The sequence below is a fragment of the Carlito syrichta genome, unplaced genomic scaffold, assembly GCF_000164805.1.
Source record: "Carlito syrichta isolate Samal-C Ts95f unplaced genomic scaffold, Tarsius_syrichta-2.0.1 Scaffold147202, whole genome shotgun sequence".
NCBI lineage: Eukaryota > Metazoa > Chordata > Mammalia > Primates > Tarsiidae > Carlito > Carlito syrichta.
The window spans coordinates 82,307-99,261 of record NW_007091298.1 but is presented as its reverse complement, the minus strand read 5'-3'; the positions used below and the strand labels follow the sequence as shown (position 1 = coordinate 99,261).

Sequence of the window (16,955 nt, the reverse complement as noted above, 5' to 3'; positions counted from 1 at the left end):
CAGAGTCTCTAAGATGTAGCATTTACAACATTCAGAATACACTCCCAAATTAGTAAGCACATGAAGAAATAAATATGAACAAAAAAACTCAAGAGAAAATCAAGGAAGACCAACCCTGAGATGAATTCACTATCGAAATTTTCAGAAAAAGATTTAAAGTGAACATTATAACTATGCCCCCCAACTATAACTATAACTCCCCTGGGGGGGGGGAGTTCAGCAGAGAATCAGACAATATAAATTTCCAAATCGAAATTCAAGAAATAAGATAATTTGAAATCTTAAATTTTACTAATGAGTTCAAAAGTAGACTGGAGTTGACAAAAGAATCAGTGACCATAAGGACAGATCAATAGAAATCATTCAATTTCAGAGACAGAAAAGAAAACCCTCATCCCCCACTCCTCAAAAAAATGAACAAAGGCTCGGTGACTTGTACTGCAATATCAAAAGATCTTCTAAGTGTAATTAGAATCCCAGAAGGAAAGAAGAAGTAAAAGGTACCAAAAAATATCTTAAGATATAATGGCCAACTTTAACAAAAGACATAAATCTACGAATCTGTAAGTTCAGTAAACACTAGAAAGGGTACAAACAAGCAACTCTAAAGTCAGACACATTATAGTCAATCTTTAGAAAAGCAAATATGAGGAAATTCTGAAAGTAGCCAGAGAAAGACAACCTATTATATACAGGGAAACAAAAATACATAGAAAGGCTTATAAAATTCATTTTATATAATGAAACTGAGATAATCAGTTACCAGCGATATGCACTAGAAGATATGCTGAAGTAGAGGTTGGCAGACTTTTTCTACAACAGGTCCAAGAGTAAGTATTTTAAGCTGTGTGGTCTCTGTTACAACTACACAATCCTGCCATGATAGTGCAGAAGCATCCACAGCAAATGCATAAACAAACGTGCAAAGCAGTGATCCAATAAAGATTTATTTACAAAAACAGCTGGGCCAGATTTGACCCATGGGTTACAGTAGTTTGCTACTGAAAATGATACCACCAAGTAGCTGGATAAACATGAAAGACTATTTTTCCCTCTTACCTTTCATATAGAACTGATTACAGCAAAAGGTAAACCACTGTATTGTAGAGTTTATAATATGCTGATATAATAGTGACAACTGAAGCATAAAAGCTCACAAATTCTTACATTTTGCAAAAGATAGTATAACATTAACTTTAAGCATAACGAAAACAATTAAGGATGTACATTGTGACACCAAAATGGCCTCTAAGAAGAAAAATACTGCAAAAAGAAATCATTTAAAAAATTAAATATAAAAATTTTAATATTTTATTAGTATATAATAGATGTACATATTTTCAAGGAACATATGCTATTTTGATACATTCATATAATGTGTCATGAACAAATCAGGGTAACTGGACTATCCAGTTACATTCTCTTTATGCTGGAAACACTAGCTTTATTTACATTCTCTTTATGCTGGAAACACTAGCTTTATTCTCTTCTAGCTATTTTGAAACATGCAACAGATTGTTTACTATAGTCACTCTTCTGATTTATCAAACACTAGTCTTATTTCTTTTATCTACAATGTTTTTGTACCCATCAATCAACCTCATTTTATATCCTCCTCCCCACTACCCTTCTTGGCCTGTGGTAACCAAAAATTATTTGTTCATTAAAAAAAAAAAAAAAAAATCCTGTCATTTGCAGCAACCAACAAAACAACAGATCATTATGTTAAGTAAAATGAAAATTTTTTAAGGATTCCATCAACCCAAGAGAAGGTAAAAATGGAAGACAAAAGAACAAAAACCAGATGAGTAAACAGAAAGCAAATAATAAAATGGTAAACTTAAATCAAACCATAACAATAATTACTTTAAATGCTAATGAACTAACCACTCCAGTTAAGGGGTAGAGATTATTTAAACAGATAAAATTCTACACCTAATAATATGTTGTCTAAAAGAGACAAACTTTAAATATAACAACACTGATAGGTTGAAACTAAAAAGATGTAAAAAGATATACATAAGCATGAGAAAGCAGGTGTGTCATATAATTTCAAATAGACATCAAGACAACAAGCACTGCTAGTGATAAAGAAGGACATTTCACAATGATACAAATGTCAGTTCATCAGGAAAATGCAGCATCGTATTTGTTATAAAAAAAGTTATGGCTTAATAACAGAGCTTCAAATAACAACACTATTAACCACCCTGACCTAAATGACATTTATAGAACATTACCTGCAAAACACACATGCTTGAGTGTACCATGACAGGCTATAAGATGAGGCACAAAACAAGTCACAAATTTCAAAGGATTGAACTTTTATAAAATACATTCTACTACTGTAATGGAATTCAATTAAAGGACAGTACGTTTCTAATTTCTAAATGGAAATTTAACCCACTGCTCTCAGAGACATCTCAAAGATCACCTGTCAGCAACTTGAAAGCACTTTTTAATGAAATAGTGAAAAACAAATCACTTCATATTAAATAGTATAGCGCTGACATCAATTATTTTATTGTAATAATATTTGGCTTATAATGGAATTTTGGACATTGAGGAACTTAAGACAAAAAAATCAAAATTTTATATCGTACACTTCTCTAACACGTGGCAACATGTGAAACAGACACCAACATGCATTGGAGGTTCATTGATACATGTTGTGCAATAGCAATTAATCTGACATCTACCACTTGGTGTTTTCTATTCAAGCAGACCATGCAGTCTTGCTTTCTTCCTCCTACATTAATAACACGTAATGTACTGTCCAATACGCCACTTGAAAATGATGTGGAAGGAAACACTCATGATTCCTAAAAACCACTGACTGATCAGAAGCTTGACAAATTTCAAATGGGACACAGATTTTTCATTCATTTATGTTTTTGAAGCTCAGTACAATACATAGGCATTAATAACACATATGCCTAGTCCCAGAAGAGTAATTACCTCCACCATTTAAAAAATTTTCACAAAAAGTGATATGTAGAAGCATATTGATCTGCACAATCCACACTGCTCATATTTGCAATATATTTTAGAATCGTTTCAGGTTTTTTGACTGGCATAATATTTCCAGCATGTAACGTCCTTGTGGTAGATTTCACTCCATGATTCCAAGTGCTGAGAATTTTAATAATCCTTTTGTCCTTCCACACAAGAAGCGAAAGATTGTTTTTCCTGTACGCTACTGGATTTTATTGTTGTTGTTGTCATTAAAAACTTTGGCTTTTTGATTTGTGCTGGTATTACCTTTTGGTTGACTTTGTAACAGTAAGATGACACTTCGTCTTTAGTAGCTGTTCTACTAGGACAACACTAGTGTTAATACCTGTCAGTAAAAATGTGGTATCCTGCGACATTGGGAACTTTTTCCAACAACTTTTTATATAAATGTAATGGAATTCTGGTGCTTACTGGAAGATCCAGTCGAATGATGTTTTCAGATGTTATGCTGCCATAGTAGGGAAGTACTGAAAAAAGATACCCTGTTTTTAAATCAGCTAGTGCATAAATGCATACACTCCATATGGTAGGCTTATTTGGATTGTATGTTATAAATAATATTCTCCCTTTAAATTTAATAATGGATTCATTAGCACAAATTGCTTGATCTGATATGAAATACTGGCAAAATTTTGAATCAATGCATTTCAAATAATTATTGGCCTTCTGAATACAAGTTTTGATCATCCCATCACTCGACATAGGTGTCTTAAATGAAGTATCTAGAAGATTTGCATAAACCTTTCTCTACTGAATGTTTTTGAAAAGAAGAGTATTTTACTATTGAAAGCAGTTGACCAGTACTTTGGCAAATTTGGTACTTGAATTATTTCCATATTTAGGATAACTGTGATAAAAGCTAAAAATTCCTGTCTATCAAACATCATGCCATTTATGCCAAATCAGTTTGTGTGATAGCTGCTTTTTCCTTATTTTTTCATCCGCATAATGATTTGGTTCTTTTATTACACTATCTACTAACTCATTTGTAAAATGCAGAGTAAAATAGTCAGCTGGCTCTTTTATATTACTTGCTATTTGTGGCCCTGTTGTTTATACACAACAAAATTTATTCCCGCTGGAAGATTGTCTCTTTCTGGAACATCTTTCCATTCTTCACTTGATTCTTTGTCTTCTGCTTCTTCAAAACTACTAACATTTTCATCACTACCACATTCTATTACATTTGCCCATTTTCTTCCTGGCGGGATGGTATCACTATCACTGCTATAATTTTCTTCCACATCAATGTTTATTTTTTCCAACTTATCTGTATAAAAGTATAAATCTAACTCATTTTTGTTGCTGCTTATAACTCTCGCTTTTGTCTTTTTGTTTTGCCATTGTTCTGCGAACTAAATAAATGGATACAAAATTTCTCATTGTAAACTATGAAATCACTAAATGAAACGTATCAAAAGAATTTTACTTTTCCATTTTTACTTTTCCGATTCAGTGCAGATAGATATTCTATCTGTGCCACTCGATACTTCAATACCATCTGCCTTTAATTTAGAAAGTTTCTTTCTTTTAAGGCTATAGTAACTCGCTCATCATCTTTTCAAATTACACCACATGATACAAAGGGTACGCCCACAGCTGCCTTTCTTATGCAAACACTCTTTATGGCGACCTTCTGTTACAAAGAAGTGTGGGCACCACTGGGAAAGCACCTCATACGTTCTCTTTCTACATGACGCCAGCTGATTTTTTTTTTTTTACGTGTATCTCAGAATATATTCCCCATCTTTGTTTTTTCGTGCAATGTGAATGGTAAACTTCAAGGAAACATACATTTTTGAAAAATTTGCGCTTGCATAAGTTTGTCCTATATAATCACCAGCAATTTCTTTACTGAGAGGGGACGTTTGAGTGGTTCCCTAGATTTATGATATCCCCTCAGAGGGGACATGCAAATACAAAGGGCTACCAATGCATTTCTACATAATTCATAGGTCAAAAAAGAAATCACCATAATACATTAATATTTTTCATATTCATATTTTTTACATGCTTGCCTCCTTTACTAAAATGTGAGATCCTAGGCTATAGAAAGAATCAAACCAGATATCACAAAATACTTTTTGCTCCTTCCTTAAGAGTTCTGGGGAAGTTAGAAACTTAAGCAACTGAGGAGGTCCTGCTATGACTACGCCCACAAGCAATTCTCTCAGAGGACACCTATGATTTCTTTCCAGATGAACTCTTTTCTGAGTCCTTAAACTACTGGTAGGCCTAAGTCTGATAACTTCTCCCTTTATGAAACTCTTCTCTTCCTCTTTGGTGAGATTTTGCGTGTTTCTATTAAATTTCCTGTTCTTTTCCAGTTACTTTGTCTATTATCCTCTCTTCTAATTTTAAAATAATACCAAAGCACTTTTGTCCCTATAGTTTTATTTTATTTTACTTTTTTACTAATTTCACTATGTTTGTGACCCAGAGAATTCAACTTCATATTTAAGATATTATCATAACTAATGGTTTCAACTAGTATAGAATAGCCCTACGGTATTCTCCTAAATACCATAAATGAGAAATCAAATGTACAACAAATGAGAAATCAAATGCAAAACAGATGCAAACTCTAGACAACAAAGATGCTCTACAATGTCTTTCTCGGTCCCAAAACGTTCTAATTTATTTTAGGAACTAAAGACTGGCAAATCAATTTAACCAACAGCAGTAATATTTGCAGAGACCCGGAGTTTGGCACCTACTATACATAACCAAGACCCATCCAAGATCATGACACCTCAAAGCTTAATCACCTTTGATTCTCCTTTGTTCTTTAACCCTGTCAAATAAATCATTAAACCTTCTCCTTAAAAACTTGTTCTCATTTTATTGCTCCATGTCTTTGTAAAGAATAAAAAGAAGGAATAAAGGATTATGGAAAAACTTTAAAAACTGAATTTGCCAGAAACAAGCTATATAATCTGGCAGCAGCGTATTCTTTGAATACATTATTCTTTCTCTAACACTAAATGGTATCTTCACCCAAACAAAATCAAAAGTGGTCATTTCAGTGTAAGTATCATCTCAGCCTTTGACGAATTAATGGTGCAGAGGGATCTTGACTTCACTAAGAATAAGGTGGAATCACGTGACAAATCAGGTCTCCCCATCACCAAAACTGCACTGCTGGCCTTGTAAAATATTTGTCAAAGCAGTACCTCAAAAATCATTTGTGGTAAAGACTGGTTTTGCCTGTTTTTCATTTTCAATTAGTCATGAACAAGTACTTTTATAAAACATAATAGGAATGAATGTCAAAAGACATGCAAAATACAAGCTCAAATTTTATATTATAAAATTCAATAGACACTATTATTCTGTCAAATTCCTATAAATTTGTAAATACTCACTTTCACTTTCTGTACTTACGCACTGTAGACTGCTAACAAACAGTTCACTGCACTGCACTGATCATGCAAACCACATTTTTAAAAGCACTGCATTGAAGGACTCACCTCAAAATTTAAAATTTCTGAGTCTTGCTAGACCTCATCCAAACCTGGTATCTGATAAGCAAGACAGAGGTTAATCAAAGAGGCAGAAGCAGAATTCCTGAAATGGGGAATAAGGAATAGACTTGAGAATAAAATTTCTTCATAGCAATACTTCCACGCCAAAGCAGTGGGCAAAACAACCCAATACACTTCAGACTAGAGTTATGCTTACAGAAAAGGTTAATGGCTTTGAATGGCCTGCAGAGGAAGATGTATGTGTGTTCGTGTGCATGTCTATGTCTGGTGAGTATTTGTGTGTAGATGTGAATTAAGCATATCTAATGAAAAGAACTCAACTTGGTGGTAATTCTTCTTAAGCCTTTCTAATGAAAGTCATACAGCTGTGAAAACACAATTGACTCTAGTATCTGACATTCAAAGTAGGCTCTTGACTAAGTAATGCCAAAACGAGAAATCAAATGCACAACAGATGTAAACTCTAGTCAATAAAGATGCTCTTCAATGTCTTTCTCAGTCACAGTCCCCAAACATTTTAATTTATTTTAGGACCTAAAGATTGACAAATCAATTTAACCAACAGCAGTAATATTTGCAGAGACCTGGAGTTTGGCACCTACTATGAATAAGTGAGACTGACATTTTCAAAAATAAAATTCATCCAGGCAAATGGAAAAAATAGTAATTAGCAGCTGCTAGACTTACTCAGCCTACAGCAGCTCAGCAAGCTTCCTAAAGCCTTCACCAAAAATATTTCCATTTGAGATTCAGGATATGGGGGGAAAATACATGACTAGACCATCTTCAAATAATCTCACCAGCAAAATATTTTTTAAAGTTTATAGAGATTTGTGAACAATTGAAAAAAGTCAACCAATATTAGTCAAAAAAATAATATTTCTGCCAGCGGAATGGGTCTATTTTAAGGAATCAAATTTACAGAGATAAGAGATTAAAGAGGCAAACTGCTATTACCCTATTACGTTATGGAAAGAAAAGGCAGGGAAATAAATACATATTGTATATTACTATTGCAGGCACTTCACCTGTTATTTCATTGATTCCTTACCCAACCTTGAAGCGAGTTAAGTATTACCTATCACCTTTCACCAATAAAGAAACTAACTCTGAAAGTTCAAAATGCTGTCCCAACACTAAACAATCAAGCACTATAATTCACACCTAGGTCTATCTACTCCAGGTCTTTCTACTGCACCACACTGAAAGAAAAATCAGGAAAAAAATGCATTACTTTCCTTCTCAAATTCCTATAAGATAATTAATCCAGAGAGCTTCCAAATCAGATCAAAATAAAAACTAAGAATCTCAGGCTGGCTCTACACTTTTTGTGACTTTTTGAACTTTGTATACTGTAAAGGTGACTTCATCAAGTCACTCCATCAGACACAAATTTAAACAAAATGCAAAGGCCCTGAGAAAAGGCATTCTGTCTTATTCAACATCATGCCTCAGTAACACACTGCCTTGCACATATTTGGTCTTCAATAACCATCTGATGTACCGACGGATAGTTGAGTAAATAATCTGTGAGACAAAGAAAGGAAGGAAGAAAAGGGAGGGCGTGCGAGAAAAGGTTAGGGAAGAACATAAAGGTAAAATTCAACTAGCATCAACTAACTCTTGTCTTTATAATTTTACAATATTAAGAGAGATCTGATTCCACTACCTTTTAATTTTACATAACAATGATCCAAACTGAAAAATAATGAAAATGAGGAAGAATTCAGTGGGGACAAAAAGCTAAGTAGAGTTTGTAGGAAGCTCAGATAGAATAGCTGCCATATATAATGATTAAAGTAGATCACGCTGGGTTTTAGACTAAGTCTGAACTCACTACTATAAATACAAGTATCCGATTTTCCTCCTAGAAAATCATAGCACTGAAAATATTATCTAAATAATACTTTTAAAAGTCATGTAGTTTCTTGAAACTGAGGTGAAAAGATACAAGGGAATAGATATATTCTTTGAAACAACAAAACAGCTCAAATAAGACCCTGACTTCTATTGCAGCTCTTTTCCACCCCTCTATTTTACTTTAAATAAATAAACTATTTTGCTAACAAATTACCAAATGCCTATAACAAGAAATAATAGATTTTTACAACCTTCAACATTATAAAAAATAGATATTTTAATTTCCAGAAATATACAACTAGCATATAGAAAATAGCAGGTAGCTAGAAACTGAAGAACAGTACTATTTACTTCCATGTTTATTACTGAGGAACCTGTTACTTAGAAAAATAAAAACAATAATAATCCATATTTTGGCCAGGCATAGTGCTTCACACCTGTAATCCCAGCACTCTGGGAAGCCGAGGTGCGAGGACTGCTTGAGCTCAGGAGTTGAAGACCAGCACAGGCAACATAGCAAGACCGCCTCTCTTAAAAATTAATTAATTAATTAATTAGTCAGACATAGTGGCACACACCTGTAGTCCCCGCTACTCAGAAAGCTGAGACAGAAGGAACACCTGAGCCCTGGAGGTCAAGGCTGTAGGGAACCATGATAGTGCTACTGTGTTCCAGAGTCCGGATGACACAGTGAGACCTCAACTTAAAAATAATGAGAATAATCCATCTTTCTAGGATAGCCTAACTGCAAAGACATTGAGTCAAGGATGGATATCTTTCCTAACAGTTTAGCAATTACAAAATACATCTTATTTTCTGAAAAGGTATTTCAATACCAAATTTATAAACAGCTTTCAATTTAGATAAAAGTCCATGCACTAATAAAAAATAAGAACTCTCTTCCTCTAGTCTTGCTTTAGGTGATTTTTTAAGTGTACTATTTTTTTGAGTTGGAGTCTCACTCCGTCACCCAGACTGGAGTGCAGTGGCCGCTCCCGGCCACCGCAGCCTCGACCTGCTGGGCTCCGGCGATCCTTCCGCCTCAGCCTTCCAAGTAGCCAGAATTATAGGCATGCGCTACCACGCCCAGCCGATTTTTTGATTTATTGTAGAGATGAGGTCTCGCCTGCCCAGGTGGGTCTCGAACCCGCGGGCTCAGGCAATCACTCACCTCAGCCTCCCAAAGGCGCGGGATTACAAGCTGAGCCACTGAGCCCGGCTAAAGTGTACTATTTTTTGAAAACCTCTAATATATTAGTAATCTCAACAACAGTGAAAACTAGATGGAGAAGACTTTGAGGTACATTGATTTTCAATGCAGCAATAGCTTCAAGCAAATAGATATTCGATGGAGAATATTATCACAGTTTAAAATAAGAGAACCAAACAACGTAGCCAAAAGTTTAAAGGAATTTAACTGTCAAGAAATCAATAAAAATATTAGTAAACTCAATACCACTACATTACTCCTATAAAATGCTTTCTACTTTTTCCTTAAATATTTTTGTTCAGGCTCTTATACAATTACAAATATTTATTAAGGGTCTACTAAGTGCCAATAGTTCATTTAGTAAACACTTATTTTTCACAGGGCATTATCATATGAGCATCGATAAAGTTCAGTGATGAACTCAGTAGAGATGCTATATTACTCTCCTTGGACCCACGAAAAAGTTGAAGTTGAAGCATAGAAAGGGTAAGCAGCTAGCCAAAGGCCCGGAGGCCAGCCCAAGAGCCCAGCAAACGTGCCTTCCACTGTACAAGCTGGGCACACTCACTATCAACTTGAGTACACACACCCTCTGCAATAGTCAATGCCAATTATGATCCACACAAATCCTTCGGCTATTCCATGCCCACTGCAACTCATCCAGAGATGAAGCTTTGTATAGCAAGGGAACCGAGATTACAAACTGCAGGTTTTAAAATGTCAAGAGGGCCCCATATCTTGGAGTGAGAGGGTGGGTAATTTACAGTAGCTTCTTAATAGTTTTCTATTGTCTCTTTTTAACCATATGGCTATATTATTTTTATAAATAGATAAAAAATCAAAGTAGTTCTATTTTTTTAATGGTAGATAATTAAGAATATGAGATTTTAGTAAAATAAAGGCTCCTGTGACTATAGTAGGAAAAAACACAAGAAAAGGTGAGAAGAAATGCAAAACAAAGACAAATAGAACAGAAAGAGCTTTAAGTCCTCAAAGAATAAATATACTGAGCTGAAAAGATGCAATACATATTTGGCCACAGTGAATAAATTTAAAAGAGGAATCAGGCCAGGCACAGTGGCTCACACTTATAATCTCAGCAAGCCTGGGCAACATATAGAGACGCTCACTGTTAATAAAAATAATTGTCAAAAATTAACTGGGCATGGTGACACATGCCTATAGCCCTAGCTATTTGGGAGACTGAGGCAGTAGGATCATTTGAGCCCAGGAACTCAAGGCTGCAGCGAGGCATGATTGTGCCACTGCATTCCACACTGGATGACAGGGCAAAAACTTGCCTTAAAATAAACGTCGCCGGGCTTGGTGGCTCAGCCTGTAATCCCATGCCTTTGGGAGGCTGAGGTGAGTGGATTGTCTGAGCCCGCGGGTTCGAGACCCGCCTGGGCAACTTGGCGAGACCTCATCTCTACAATAAATCCAAAATCAGCCGGTCGTGGTAGCGCGCACCTGTAGTTCCAGCTGCTTGGAAGGCGGAGGCGGAAGGATCGCCGGAGCCCGGCAGGTCGAGACTGCGGTGGCCGGAAGCGGCCACTGCACTCCAGTCTGGGCGACGGAGTGAGACTCCAACTCAAAAAAAAAAAAAATGTCAAAGAGAAGTCAGTTATTTCATACGCCCTCAGAGGAGGTAAAGTACACAATAAAGTGGCAAAAGTAGATCTGACAAAGAATGTTATTTGAATATACTACACTTTGGTGGGTGATGTCCCATGAGTGTGAAAACAAGTTAAGGTCAGTCGAAAGCCAGAATGACTGAAGTATCGGTGCTGGCCCCACTGGCTCGAGGCCTTGAACTGTAGAAGCAAAAGCTCCATTTACAGAGCAAGTCTATACCTGTAGAAAGTAAACGGCCACAAATACCAGGATTGTATCTTCAAGAGCCAGACTTACGTGCCTCATTTACTCTCTCAGAATTCACTGAAGTGGGGAGGAAGAGTAATAAATACTACAAGAACAAATTACTGACTATTCCAGAAGGTTCTTTCTTCAATCGTAAACATTTATCACCCTCTCTCCATCTCTGAACTTCCAAAATAACTAATCATCCTTCAAAAGCCATCTGGCTGCAGTAGCTCATGCCTATAATTCCAGTACTTTGGGAAGCCAAGGAGAGAGGATTGATTGAGCCCAGGAGTTCAAGACCAGCCTGGGCAACATAGTGAGACTCTGTCTCTACAAAAAAATAAATAAATAAGGCCCTCTCTTCTCTGAAGCTTCTCCTAAAACCCCTTCCTCTTACCCTCCACTTCTTTTTTTTTTTTCTTCCGAGTTGGAGTCTCACTCTGTCGTCCAGACTGGAGGGCAGTGGCACACTCCCGGTCACCACAGCCTCGACCTTCCAAGTAGCCGGAACTACAGGTGCACGCTACCACGCCCAGCTAGTTTTTGATTTTTTGTAGAGACGAGGTCTCGCCAAGTTGCCCGGGCTGGTCTCGAACCCACGGGCTTAGGGAATCCTCTCGCCTCGGCCTCCCAAAGTGCTGGGATTATAGGCTTGAACCACCGTGCCCGGCCAGCCCTCCACTTCTTTTATACTACTTTTCCTCTTATACATTACCTATCACTGTATTACACTGACATTACTTATTTACATAGTCGCTCTCCACTAAACATTCACTGTCCAGCTCTGTCTTGGTCATCTGTGTTTCCTAATAATTAGCATAGCACCTGGCACATAAAAGGAACTCAAAACTTTTTTGTGAACTGGGAGAGACTGGCAAAAGATTCTATTTCTGAGATTTTTCACCATTACTAAACAAATAAGAATATGTATAATGAAATATTTAAATAAAGAAAACGTATTCAGTTTAAAGACTAAAATACTCCAGAGTAAAGCCTCACTAATATGACCTCTTCTGATTTAAGAACTGATTATCCCTTTATCTGAACTACACTGAAATCTACCTGGACGATTCAGGGAGACAGAGTTTGGGAGAAACACAAATGGTAGAGCCACCAGGGTGAGGGAGAGAAGCAAGGAGGCATCACATTCCCTGTTTTTCTTAAGAGTAAACTTCTTTAAGGGCCATGGAACAATTTTACATGAAAAAGAGTGTTGCTTTTCATAAATGAAGATAACCAAAAGCAAATCGAATGCCTGGGACAACATCTGGTCAACAGCTGATCAGCATTTCTCCTACCCACAGGCTATACTCTGATTCCACTTTCCACTCCCTCCCAGAAGCTCCTGAATGCCGCTTCTCCATGACATCACTCACTCACTCAACCTTGGTTAGCCAGCTAGGAAACACACAGAGTTTAACACTGTCAGCTGGTATTTCACACAAAGGGATCTTCACCTCTCACATTAGCTTTGGTTTTCCTTTACAAGAATTTCTCCCCTTGTAATGCCAGTCTTAAGGTTCCTGAGAAAATGCACTGAGACAAGAAAAAAAAGGAGATGGCAGAGTGATTAAGAGGACAGCTTTGGAGCCTGACCGATCTCACTGAAATTCCAATCCTGTCACCTACCGAGGAATTAATCTCCAAGTCTTGGTTTCCTTAGCTATGAAACAAAAATAATAACAGAACCCACTGAGTAATCATAAAGATTAAATAACGCAATGCATAAAAAGCGCTCAATAAAGTATAATAATTATTATTCTCGGCACCAAAGTCAAGTTAGCATGATGGTTAAAAGCATGAGTCATTCTGTCTGAGTTTAAATCCCTACTCTGCCATTTTCTAGTTATTTTGGCAAATTATTTAACCTCTCTTTGCCTAATGACCCTTAAATGGAGTTCCTGGGACTATTAAATGTAACACATTTAAAGCAATTAGAAAAATGCCTGACACAGAATAAACTCTCAATAAACACTAGCTGTTGCTATTATCTGCAGACATCTAGAAAAGAGTTCCTACACATCAAATTTTAAAATTTAAAAGGTGACAAATGCTATGAATAAGCAATAAGAGAAAGAATATAAATGGGCAATTAAAACATTAAAAGATGTTCAGCCTCATTAATTATTAACAGAATGCAAATTTAAAACAATAATTTCATTTTTCACCTAAGATTTTGTACAAATTAAAAGATAACATTCAATGCTAGTGAGTAGAAAACCATGCACTCCCAATATACAGTTGATCAAATAATAAATTTGTACATTTTTGAAAGGTGATTTGGTATTACCTATCAAAAATATAAAAAAGCATATGTCTAAAAGAAATATCCATCAAAGTGGGCAAACATATGTAGAAGAAACTGGAAACACCCCACACGCCCATCATCAGAGTGCTGGTCAAACAAATAGCTCTACAGCAACACAGTGGAAAATAGCCATTAGAAAGAATGTTGAACATCAGTATGTCCAGATACGAAAACATATTCACTACATATTATTAAGAATAAAGTTACAGAACAGTATTTATAGTATGATGCCATTTTATTCTTAAATAAAATTATATACCTATTTATATATTTATCTCAATGTGCTTGGAAGCATCTGAAAGATATTAGTAACTATATTTGACAAATGTGATGTCTATATTATTTAAATTTTTGCAATATGTTTGTACCACTTTTTATTTTTGACTTGTTGGTTTTTCAAAGAAAGCATAAGAACAAATAATGATTAAAAGCACTCAGTTTCCTAAACAGTATCCTGGATTTGCATGCTTGCCACCTACTAGCAAGGTGACCTCTTTGCCTCAGTATGGCTATTTGTAAAGACCAACACTAATACAATATATGATATCTATATGATATGATATGAGCATATGATATCTATATGCTAACAATAAAACAATAATAGCTATGTTGTAGGGCTCCTGATGAGCATAAAATGAATTAAACGGGAAGCCCAAAGAACAATGTGTGGCACAGAATAAGCACAATATGGCATATATCTACTACTATTATTATTGAGTAGCATTCTTAAGAGATATCACTTCAACCAAGTCATTCCTCAGAAGCCTGTCTAAATCCTCCAATGATCAACACAATTACCAATAGACAATTATTCTAGTAGCTACATTGGCTCTGGGTAAACAATTAACAACACTTTATTTCTCTATTACAGATGCCTGGCAACCTAGGACTCAGATTCTAGAGAGGTTCTCTCTTGTCCTCAACTCCCTTATCTATTCAAAAAAGAAAGCTGACTTAGACAACTGAGAAAACTCTAACATCCTAATAGAATAACGTTACTGATTTTAAAAATTATAGATCTTTATAGCTACTTTAGAAATACACTGCTTGTCACTAGATCCAGAATCTGAAACACAACTCCATACTAAAATATGGGCTCCTTAAGAGAAAAACTCCTTCAATATCAGTCACTTGGAATGCAATCCAGGCATAAAGGACGTCCCCCACCTGGACATAGTCCAGCTGCATTTCCCTATAGGTATTCCAGAGCTCACAAAGTCATTCATTTTGATAGTTTCCTTCCATCTGTCCCACTACCATAAGCACAAATTAATGATATGTTCATCAAGACTCTATAATTTCACAAGTACATGGAGAACAAGAAGCTTTTTCCCACCTGCTAAAAACTCAAATATACCGTACCGTGAAAAGTGTCTCTCACACACATACACACACCCCCAAATTCAAAACACTTACACGAAATGCAGCAAGAATGATTCTTGTTACTTTCTCTTTGACAGATTCTTGAAGAATATCGGACAGAACTGGAATGATATTATAGCGCCGCAGGTGTTCACACATTTGAGGACTGAATGCCAGGAGCCATATTGAAAAGATCATTTGATATTGCAGTTGAAAACCACACTTGTTACTCAAAACTCCCATGATGCTGAAAACAAAACACATTGAGAAAACATTTAGTAAAACAGCACAACAAGATAGAAGAAATAAGCAATTATTCTCTTTTTGCACGAATGGAATAAGCCTTTCTTAATTATTTCCTCAGTTTCTTTTCTGCTAGCAATAATAAGCAGCTGGATTGCTACCCACAGAAGGCCATTTCCGGCACAGTTCCATTTAACCTCTCTCCAAAAGTCACAAGACCTCAGGAAGCAGGAGCACTTGCTGGGTGGAAGCAATGAGAAAGAGAACAAAGACTTGCAATATGGAAGAGGGAATAGGAGAAGGGATCTGACACACAGCAGAATCAAAAGTCAGAACGAGGTCTTGAGTCTGGGCAACCAATGGGTCCGCTGATGGCTTTAAGATACAAGAAACTTTAAAAAAAAGGGAGGGTGAATTTGGAGGAAACCTGTGATGAGTTCAAATTTCACACAGCCAATCATTTAATTTTTAAGTCAGAAAAAGGACTCGGAGGCTTCAGTTTGATCTCTTACTTTACCAATAAGGAAACTAGGAAAGCTCCATGGTAATGAAAGAAGTTATACCAAGGGAGATTATACACATATAAAAGAGAGAGTTAAGCAAACTTCCCTGGAAAATGCCTGCATTCTAACAACGAAGGACAAAAAAAAAAATCACCAAATAAAACCAGAAAAAATGGCCAGAGGGGTTAAGGGGAGCTCAAAACCCATAGAATGTACCACACAAAACAGTGAACTCTAGTGTAAACTACAGAACGTGTTAATAAAAATCTATCACTAATTCCTATTCAACACCCAAAAGGCCAACACCTTAAGAAATCAGATAGACAAGTGGGACCTCATCAAATTAACGAGCTTCTGCAAAGCAAAAGAAACCATCAAGAGAGCAAGGAGACAGTCCACAGAATGGGAAAAAAATATTTGCCAACTGTATATCTGACAAAAGCCTAATATCTAGGATCTACAAGAAACTCAACCGCGCTGAAAGGAAAAAAACAAACAGCCCCTTAAAAAGTGGGCAAAAGACATGAATAGACACTTCTCAAAAGAAGATATACAGGCAGCCAACAGACACATGAAAAAGTGCTCAGCCTCACTCAGCATCAGAGAAATGCAAATCAAAACCACCTTGAGATACCACCTAACCCCAGTAAGAATGGCCATCGGTAATAAAACAAAAAACAACAGCTGCTGGCAAGGATGTGAAGAAAAAGGAAAGCTTCTACACTGCTGGTGGGAATGCACACTAGTACAACGTCTTTGGAAGACAGTGTGGCAATTTCTAAAAGGACTAGAAATTGACTTTCCATATGACCCAGCAATTCCCCTATTGGGAATCTACCTGGAGGAACTCAAATTATTCTACAAAAAAAGACACCTGCACACGTATGTTTGTTGCAGCTCTATTCACAATAGCAAAAACATGGAACCAACCGTGTTGCCCATCGAAGCTGGACTAGATTAAAAAAATGTGGTACATATACACAATGGAATATTATGCAGCCATAAAGAAGGGCAAATATATGGACTTTGCAGCAATTTGGATGGATTTGGAGTCAGTCATACTCAGTGATTTATCACAGAAACAAAGAACTGAGTTCCATATGTTC

At 36.3% G+C, this 16,955-nt stretch overlaps 1 protein-coding gene across 1 annotated transcript in view; it reads right to left on the bottom strand.

The window, feature by feature from the left end:
- ATP6V1H (ATPase H+ transporting V1 subunit H) overlaps positions 1-16,955 on the bottom strand; it is a 106,299-nt gene that overhangs the window by 46,705 nt on the left and 42,639 nt on the right. The window contains exon 8 of the mRNA XM_021708774.1: positions 15,158-15,350. Within this exon, the coding sequence (XP_021564449.1) occupies positions 15,158-15,350 (193 nt within the window). The remainder of the gene's footprint in view (positions 1-15,157; positions 15,351-16,955) is intronic.